The 9,978-nt window shown below is 43.4% G+C and overlaps 1 protein-coding gene across 2 annotated transcripts in view; it reads left to right on the forward strand.

Moving 5' to 3' along the window:
- Window positions 1-7,336, forward strand: part of gab2 (GRB2-associated binding protein 2) — a 29,302-nt gene extending 21,966 nt beyond the window's left edge. The window contains exons 3-10 of one of the 2 annotated variants that reach the window (XM_047035724.1): window positions 1,168-1,402; window positions 3,038-3,618; window positions 4,519-4,610; window positions 4,730-5,009; window positions 5,128-5,218; window positions 5,653-5,755; window positions 5,910-6,032; window positions 6,180-7,336. In XM_047035724.1, the coding sequence (XP_046891680.1) occupies window positions 1,168-1,402; window positions 3,038-3,618; window positions 4,519-4,610; window positions 4,730-5,009; window positions 5,128-5,218; window positions 5,653-5,755; window positions 5,910-6,032; window positions 6,180-6,323 (1,649 nt within the window). In that variant the 3' untranslated portion in view covers window positions 6,324-7,336. The remainder of the gene's footprint in view (window positions 1-1,167; window positions 1,403-3,037; window positions 3,619-4,518; window positions 4,611-4,729; window positions 5,010-5,127; window positions 5,219-5,652; window positions 5,756-5,909; window positions 6,033-6,179) is intronic. The other variant, XM_047035725.1, reaches the window with a different exon arrangement.
- The last annotated feature ends 2,642 nt before the right edge of the window (window positions 7,337-9,978 follow it).

The raw sequence follows: 9,978 nt of genomic DNA on the forward strand, positions 1-9,978 counted from the left end.
ACTTCACTGGCTCAGGAATGTTATGATTAGTCCCAATAAATCTTTGAGCTGTTTTACAAAGGTGCCATGCTAAAGTGAATAGATATTTTAGTATGTATCTACAAGGAGGAAAGTTTACTTTTGGATTTCTTTAAACCTTCTTTACTTTGTCATAGTCTAAGAACCAGTATGTGTCTGTTGAAAACCAGTGAGGGTCTTAGAAGAATTAAGTGTTTCAAATGTATGGCTGTTTTCCTCCCAGAGGTCAGTTCTGCACAGCACTGATGGGGGGATGAATCAGTGGGCTGCCCACTCTTCTTCTCCGCCAGTCCCCATTGAGTAAGTGGGGTCATGTGCACTTCCTGGTTTTGGCTCTCTGCCCAGTCTATTTCCAGAATTGAGGCCTGAGATTTGCCTTTAGTCTGTAGCCTCAAAGTGTAGATATCAGAGATGTCACTCAGGAACAACAGGAAAAAGGACATGCTGTTCACACAGGCGGAACTGCAGAAGAACGAAGAGCCCCACAAAATCTCACTGAGCAGAACCCCCGAGTCAACAACTGTAGATGTGGGATAATTAAGGTCAAGTTTTTAGTGAACGTGGGCAAAGAAGGATTTTCTCTGCGTTGATCCTCATACCTCTTCATATTGATTTTGTTGGGAGCTAATGCTTAAAGCTATTGAATACACGTCTATGTGATTGTTAACACGTAGAGTCTTCAATTGAACTTCTTCAGCCTTTGACTTCATTGATTATGGAGGGTTAAACTGAGGTTATCTCCTGACCCTGTGATGCACCAAATGAATACTGCATGATACAGAATGACTATCAAGGCCGTAGCCATGGAGTCAACATTGGGGGGGACAAATTATTTTTTTAAATTATAATTTCGGACAGCGTGCGTGGTTGCCTGTTGTAGCGTAGCACATTTATATTTTTATATCAATATATTGGGGGGGGACGTTTTGACCAGATTTGAATATTGGGGGGGGATGTGTCCCCCCCAATGTGTATTATGATTACGGCCTTGATGACTATAGATGATTAGCATGACAAGTGGAGATTTGTTTAATTCTTTTGACTTGTTTACAATCTTAGGAACAAAATGATCAAATGTTTTCCTTTTGCATGTAAATGAGCCCCTCAGTAAATCACCCCTCTCCTCTCTTTCCTTGGTGGTTGTTCCAGAGGGCAGGTCATCCACGGTCCATATGCCCCGGTCTCTTGCTGCAGATGTCACTGGCTCCATGGGCCCTCTGATTGGGGAGCGCAAGTCATCTGCCCCCGTCCACTCCAGCCAGCCAGTCCTCTTCACCTTCGACGTCCCAGTCCGCCACACCCACCACGGCTCGCTGTCCAACAGCGCCCCCCAGGACTACCTTCTTCTCCACCAGTGCATGAGCAGGAAGACAGAGGGCTCACGGTAAGGACCATGACCCCCTGCTGCCCCTGTGTTGACTTCCTGTCATCCCATAATGCAGGTCAACATCCAGGTTGCAGCACATCCTGAACCTCAGAGCAGTCGAGGGGGGGGGGGGGGACCTTTGCTGTGCTGAGAGAAGCTGCCCATGCTCTCAGGGGTGTGATAATGCAGACATTGTACTAGGCTTTGACAGTGCTCTCTGTGTGTGTGTGTGTGTGTGTGTGTGTGTGTGTGTGTGTGTGTGTGTGTGTGTGTGTGTGTGTGTGTGTGTGTGTGTGTGTGTGTGTGCGTGCGTGTGTGGATGTTTGTGTCTGCCTGTGTGTATCAGTGTTTGACCAGCCCTACTTGTGCTCAGTGTAAAAATGAGTTGCCGGTGTGTTTTATGGTAAGCAATCCTCCCAAGTTTGTAATTAACATTCACTCCTGCACTCACTGCCATCATGACCACTTCCAAGAACCCAAGGCTGCCTTAATGATGATGCCATTCAGTGGCTGGCCTGTACAGTAGATGATCAATGAGGCTAAGACTGCAATTCATCACTTCCATGGGGCTGGGCTGCCTGATCAGCCACAGGGACCAGCACAACATTAACACATCAATCTGGTCCTGGGAGCCCCCAAGGAAAAGCAGGGAATCAAAACCTCACATTCCATCTTTCTATCCATATGCAGATGTTCCTGTCATTCCGCCTCTCCCTTTGATCTATTTCCTTCTTTTATGAGGACGGTTGTGTGACAGGTTGCGCTTCATCTCACTCTGAGGGTCCATATGGCTCTCACGGCTTGGTGTACAGTCAGGGGTTAATCATTCTTGTAAGGTCCAGAGCCCCAGTGATTGAGGGCATGGAGATGAACAAAGATATTGATTAATGATTATACTCCAGAGGAGAGACCGGAGACTGCAGTGAATGTTTAAAGAATTGATTCAGTGCTACATGTCATCTGACAAACAGAAAGAGAGCAAATCCTCATGAGTTGATGATCAAATGATCTTATGATCAGTTCGTTCACACCAGTCATGCTCTAATGATTCGTAACACAGTACTGTTTGAGTCGAGTTCATAGAAGAGTCAAGTGAATGTATGTGTCGTTAATTTTGTCCTGTTCTGCTAATCTCTATTAGTTTTATTATACTCTATGTCCAACCAGAGGGGAGCAAGCTGTAAGGTCTTTCCATGTATACAGTACATAAGCCATGTCAAGCCATGGCGACTGTGGTAAAGGTTACCCTCTCAACATGGATGTCCTCTCTCTCTTCAGAAGTGGCCAAATCAACACCCTACGTTCTAAAGACAGCCTGGTTGATAGATTAGATGCAAAAACATCTGTATAGCAGTGAATTCGTATTTATTTTGAAACAAGAAAACATAAAACAAAATAAGAGAACATCAGTTTCACCCAAGGCAAATGTTACAGTCAAAACCATCAATATTGTTTTGCTGCCAGGGGAAATGCTGCACTAACCTCTAGTGGCCATATGGGGAATAGAACCCTACATCACTGTTAATGAGTGCTAACTAGTTTTAGTACCATATGTGATAGATGTTGGCAGTGAAAGTTATGGCAGATGTCTATTTGGGATGGTGCTGTTTCTGCCCTGCAGAAAGACTAACTCTCTTGTCTGTGTGTTTTTAGGAGTGCCAGTTTCTCTCAGGCCTCGCGCAGCAATCTGTTTGTGGGCAGTGACTCAGCGGTGCAGAAACTGTCTCATGGCTTCTCCCACTGTCTCAACGGCATGGGTGCTCAGCTGCATGGCTTCTACAGCCTGCCCAAGCCTGGCAAACACCAGCTGCCCGCACGCGCAGATTCCCCCCAGGAAGCCTGCTACGTCCTGCCGAGGGGCTACAGCTCCGAGGGCCCTCCCCACGGTGGTCTGGTCGATCTGGAGCTGGAAAACGAGGAAGTGTACACCTTCAAGACGCCCTGTAACACTCTTGCCGCCACACACAATAACGAACGGCTGCCTGACAACTACGACCTCCCCACCCCGCCTGGATCCTTCTACCAGATCCCTCGGACTTTTGACAAGAACCACAATGCCCTGACCCCTTCCAACTCTGAGAGCTCCAGTGCCCCACCACCCCGGCCACCAAAGCCGAGCCAGGGCTCCGAGGGGAGGTGGGGAAGCCCTAACAACGGAGAGGTGACCACGACAGTGTCTGTCATTCCCAGGAGAAACACCTTGCCGGCTGTGGAGAACATCCGACTACACAGAGGTAAACAAACAGACAGAAAGACAGACAGCCTAAGGTATGCAGTAGAAGGATAGATCTATTCAAACTTGCTCGACAGCACTGAATATTCTTTGAATTTATATTAAATCATTTTGTAGTGCTTTAAAATATAATGTGAATGTAATGGTGTTAATGTTACATAATAGGGTATAATGTGTTTTGTTATATATTAATAATTGTTTTGTTGCGTTATTATGGTTCTTTCTGTCAATGATAATTGATCATCATTTATAATGTAACTTGGTAAGTGTAGAGTGTGTTCTGTGTAGAGAAGATTCTTTTGTTGCATGACTCAGAGTATCAGCACCCACTCTTCTATCTGTCTCTTTTTCTTTTCCTCTCTCTGTCTTTGTCTGTTCTGATTTAACACTAGCAGCTGAGCAGAGACAAAGAGCTAGTCTGGCAGACGCTGTTTTGCTGAGACGCTAATGAAATTCTAGCCGTGTGGCCTGTTCCAGAATGCCTTGTTCCAGGCTGATAAGCAGTAAAAAAAAAAAGAGTAAAGACTCGATGCCCGGCCTCTTCGGTACGCCGCACTCTGAGCCGGCCTAGACTAGCCCTTGCAGACACAGAGACAGGAAGTTACCTCTGAACCCTGTCACTCTGGCCACAGGCTGTTCCCACACCTGCGCTGCCTGATGCCACGCTTTCCCAGAAACTAATTATAAAGCAATGGACCATATAATGAAATGCCATGTACATTTGTTCCGTCTGTAAAGCCATCGGTTTACTCATTTACTGTACTCTGCATCCAGATAAATAAGGTGCGTTGTAGAAACCGACTGGACAAAGACTTATAGCTTGCCTATAGCTCTGAACCTGTTGTAGTGTTTTTGTTTTTGAGCCAATGTTGATGGGAACATTCCTCTTGTCTCTCTCCAGGTTCCTCCTTTGAAACTAACAACCATCACCGTCCAATCTATTTCAACAACTCAGGGCAGACAGTGGAATCAGATGGCCTAAGCTCCTACCTGGTGAGTCGGATCCTCCATTACGCTTGACAGACACAGTTGTCACTGTATTTTTATACAATATATATATTTTTTTTTTTACTGTTTGGAACCCAAAGTTTCTGTTTTGTCTTTGCCGACAGAGAGCAAAGACCCCTCTAACCCGCTCAGACAGCGGGGACTCTGAGGACAACTATGTACCCATGAACCCCGGCTCCTCCCCCCTCAACGCTGCCCAGGCCGACAGCCCCAAGAACATCTACATTCCCATGAGTCCTGGACCTCACCACTTTGATTTCCCAGGGTTCTCTGCAACACTTCCAGCCCGTAAGGGGAGCACTGCCTCCCTGTGTCACCGCCCTGGACGCCTCAGTGATGTCACACCACCACCCATCAATCGCAATCTAAAACCCAATAGGAAATGTAAGTGTATTGACTAAGTTAAAGTCAATTGTTACTCCTAAATTTGATTTCTTTCAGGATCCTTTTATCAATGTGCTGGTAGGTTTTGTATTCAAACCCCTTCTCTTTGTGTTCCTAGCAAAGCCTTCACCTCTTGACTTGAGAAACAATGGAATCATTGATGAACTGCCATTTAAGAGCCCAATCACCATGTCCTGGACCAGACCCATGTGAGTCTCGCATACATTGGCACCGGTCGTCCTCCTGGTTTATCTACTAGTCTTCTGCATATGATATTGTATCTACGCCTTCTGTACATCTTGGAGAGAATACGTGGGCTGCTGTCAGATTTTTCATCTACACTACAGCATTATATTTCATAGATCAGCTCACTGGAGCTGTTTTCTTGTTATTGATCAACAAAACAATTGAAGTGTTAGAATTCCTATGTACTTGTATTTGAAGTTGTCTGCACTTTAGCCACATATTCATTTATTTAGTCAAATCCCAAAGTGTAGTTATACATATACCCAACAGTGTCCTAAGACTTTTCATCTTTGTAGCCTAACCCCCAGGGCTAACTAGTGTTGTAATGTAGTCTGGGGATGCAGCGCAGTCCACAGCAGCCCCTAGGAACACTCACAGGCCTCTCCTGTTTCCTTAGGCCTGCCATGAACTCCATGTCCTCCCAGCACTGTCGACCAATCTCCACACAGAGCATCACCAGCACAGACTCAGCAGACAGTGAAGAGAATTATGTGGCAATGGTGAGTACCGATTCCTATGGGGAGATGGCACCTTAGTGCGTTTACTTGAATGACATATGATACCCTCTTCCTTCAGTATATGGCATACAGTAGCTATTCCGGGAAGCAGGGATGTTTCAAGCTGTCCATCCCTCTCCTCTCTGCCCTCCTATAGCAGAACCCGGCGTCTACCTCTCCAGCTGTGAGTGGGACCAGCAGCCCCGCCCCCAGGAAGTGTGGCAACGTGGACTACCTAGCACTGGACTTCCAGCCCAGCTCCCCGAGTCCACACAGGAAGGTAAACGCACAGGAAGAGAGTACAAAAACACAAACCGACATTTAAACAGACAGGTGTCTTTTTCTGTCACACATTTACACAGCTATGAATATTTCTCACTAAACACATTCTCGCTCTGCTTTCTTGTGGTTTTCCGGTCACTCACAGCCGTCCACATCATCTGTGAACTCTGACGAGAAGGTGGATTATGTGCAAGTGGACAAGGAGAAGACCCAGGCCCTGCAAAACACCATGCAAGAGTGGACAGATGTGCGGCAGTCTACTGAGCCCACCAAGGGGGTCAAGTCCTGACGCAGTCTTGGCAACAAGGACCCTCTTCTCATGACAGGCTGATTTCACTGTCTCCACTCCATTTTAGGAATGAATGAACACTGAAAGGTGGCAAATTGGACCTCTGTTGTTCTTGTAACGGAGGAGACTGAGGGGACATAAAGCCATAGCCTACAAAGCCTAAGCCTTTCCTTTGTGTTCACCTTCAGTGCATTGCACAGCTAGTGTATGCAGGACATTAGGCCTTACCATGAACCAATCTGCCAAAGTTCCCCTTGGAAAGACTGTTATTGCATACTATGGACAACTGATACTGATATGGACAGCTGACATCAACTTGCCTTCTAAGTCCTGATATGTACTGTACGCCTGTACGCCTGTACGCCGTACTGTACATGTATTTCACTGAAGTTGTCTGAGCTGAGTTGTTGAGTTGTCTAGTTGTTTATAGAGGTGACTTATGTTTTGTCTCTTTAGCAGGTCAATTAGCAAATTGCTGCCAATTAAGACAGTATTGCTGTTTATGACCACACTAGCTACAGCAACTAATGAGGGAGGCAGTGCAATACTGTTATTTTATCAGGAATGCAAACATGCAGCCTTTCATTGCTAGTCAGACTCTTGCCTTTGACTTCAAGCAAGCTCATTTGAGCTGAGCCTTGCAAAACTAGTGAAGAGGTTCTCTTTATTGCAGGTAGTTATTTCAGCTGTGCATGTCTGCTGAGAGACTAAATGCAGCCTTATAAGGTATTTGTCAGAAGCCTTAATGATCATTTCAAATGACTGTTGCTTTTGCCAATACAAATGACAATGTGTCATATATATTTACCAAGAACAGTCTCTCATGTTAGCAGATCTCCTTAAATACAAGTTAATCAGATGATGGTCCATAAGTGAAAAAAAACATTAATTAATCTGATGATGAAGATTAATCTGATTAATCAAGATTAATCTGATTAATCAAGATTAATCTGATGTCCCTTTCGTTAGTATGTGCATGTAGTATGCATCAGAGAAAGGTGAACAAGTGGGTATACATACAGTGCCCTCCAAAAGTATTGGAACAGTGAGGCCAATTCCTTTATTTTTGCTGTAGACTGAAAACATTTGGGCTTGACATCAAACGATGAATGTGAAACCAGAGATCAACGTTTCAGCTTTTATTTCCAGGTATTTACATCAGGATCTGATGCACAAATTAGAAAATATCACCTTTTTGTTCGAACCCACCCATTTGTAACGTGAGCAAAAGTATTGGAACATATGACTGACAGGTGTGTTTTGTTGCCCAGGTGTGTCCTATTACATACATTATTCAATCAATAAATACCACTGAATGTCTACACTCAGGTTCAGATTGGGTAAGATAGGTTTTGTCTATGCAGACTGTATTCAGAGGTGAAAACAACATGAAAACCGGAGCGCTGTCTTTGGGTGAAAAACAAGCAATTGTGAGTCTTAGAGAAGATGGAAAATCAATCAGAGCCATTGCAGAAACATTGGCCATAGCCAGTACAACCATTTGGAATGTCCTGAAGAAGAAAAAAACTACTGGTGTACTAAGTAACAGACGTCGAACAGGTAGACCAAGGAAAACATCAGCAGTTGATGACAGAAACATTGTGAGAGCTGTAAAGAAAGACCCTAAAACAACTGTTAGTGAGATCAGCAACAACCTCCAGATGGCAGGAGTGAAGGTATCACTATCTACTGTTCGCAGAAGACTTCATGAACAAAAGTACAAGGGCTACACCAGAAGATGCAAACCACTCATTAGCAAGAAGAATAGGAAGGCCAGGCTGGAATTTGCCAAAAAGTACAGAGATGAACCTCAAAAATTCTGGGACAAAGTTTTATGGACTGATGAGACAAAGATTAACTTTTACCAAAGTGATGGAAAGGCTAAAGTTTGGAGAAAGAAAGGAACTGCTCATGATCCCAAACACACAAGCTCATCTGTGAAACACGGTGGAGGTAATGTCATGGCTTGGGCTTGCATGGCTTCTTCTAGGACGGGCTCATTAATCTTCATTGAGGATGTAACACATGATGGCAGCAGCAAAATGAACTCGGAAGTCTACAGAAACATTTTGTCTGCCAATTTAAGGAAAGATGCAACCAAACTGATTGGCAGAGCCTTCATCATGCAGCAAGATAACGACCCAAAACACACTGCCAAAACAACAAAGGAGTTCATCAGGGGCAAGAAATGGAAGGTATTAGACTGGCCAAGTCAATCTCCAGACTTAAACCCTATAGAGCATGCATTTTACCTGCTTAAGAGGAGACTGAAGGGAGGAACCCCACAAAACAAACAACAACTGAAAGAGGCTGCAGTGAAAGCCTGGGAAAGCATCAAAAAGGAAGAATGCAAAAGTTTGGTGACGTCAATGGGTCACAGACTTGCTGCAGTTATTGAAAGCAAAGGATTTGCAACTAAATATTAAGTCTTATTCACTTAAATATGTTTTAAGTATATCTGTTCCAATACTTTTGCTCACATGACAAATGGGTGGATTCAAACAAAATGTGATATTTTCTTAGTTGTGCATCAGATCCTGATGTAAATACCTGGAAATAAAAGCTGAAACGTTGATCTCTGGTCTCACGTTCATTATTTGATGTCAAGCCCAAATGTTTTCAGTCTACAGCAAAAATAAAGGAATTCGCCTCACTGTTCCAATACTTTTGGAGGGCACTGTATATAACACTCAAATAATGCTTTTCTCAAGAAATGTTTACCTCGAGAAAAAGAAACAGCTCTTGGTTAGGACTCACTAATGATGCCAGATAGATGTTCATTGATTACAAAACACCATATGAGGTGTCATATCCAAGGTTTTCTGAAAAGTGTTATTACATTTACTTCTGTAAGCTCCAACATCTCTCTCTCTCATTCTATCTCTTTTACCCACACAAACATACTCACATTCATTTCACATATGGTTATCAGGCATTTTGTAATACTGAATTCCTGGAATCGTTTGTCAATAATATTTCAATCAACACTGTACTTTAAATTACATAATCTACCACGTAACTACATAACAATACCGATCCCAAAAACATTGTGGGTACATGGGAATTGCTAAGTAATTCAGTTGTATATGTTCAAATGTTAGTGGTGTAGGCTATTACAAATGTGTAAGAAGGCATGGAATGGGGGAGAGGTGTAAGTAGATGCAGTTGGAAGGTTATGTTACCAAAATATGATCAATCCTAACATCCACTGACACTTGGAAAACACAACCTCCCCCATTCCAAGTTTAATTTGTCTAATAACTAAACCATAACAACGTCAATTCCAATGTAACTACAATTTTGTTACTACAGGTATTTCTATGTAGCTACATTTTTATGTAGTCAGTTAATACAACCTTAATGTAAAGTGTTGCCCCTTTTTTTTTTATATAATATCTTTACTGATGTCCCTTTTGAAAGACAAGACCAGGTCAGCTCTTTACTGATACTCAAATAATGAAGTGGGGGAATACATCTAAATAAACCTTTACACAATTGTCCTCTAAATGTGGATACTAATGAAAGGATAAGGTAAAGACGGCCTTCTTGAGGCACTTTTTTTCAAATGCCTGAAGCGCACTACTATGTACATTGCAGCATAGAATATTTGCTAACACAATAATTACAGGATAGAAATGTTATCCACAGGATAATC

This window comes from Hypomesus transpacificus, chromosome 15 (assembly GCF_021917145.1).
Source record: "Hypomesus transpacificus isolate Combined female chromosome 15, fHypTra1, whole genome shotgun sequence".
In the NCBI taxonomy this organism is placed as follows: Eukaryota; Metazoa; Chordata; class Actinopteri; order Osmeriformes; family Osmeridae; genus Hypomesus; species Hypomesus transpacificus.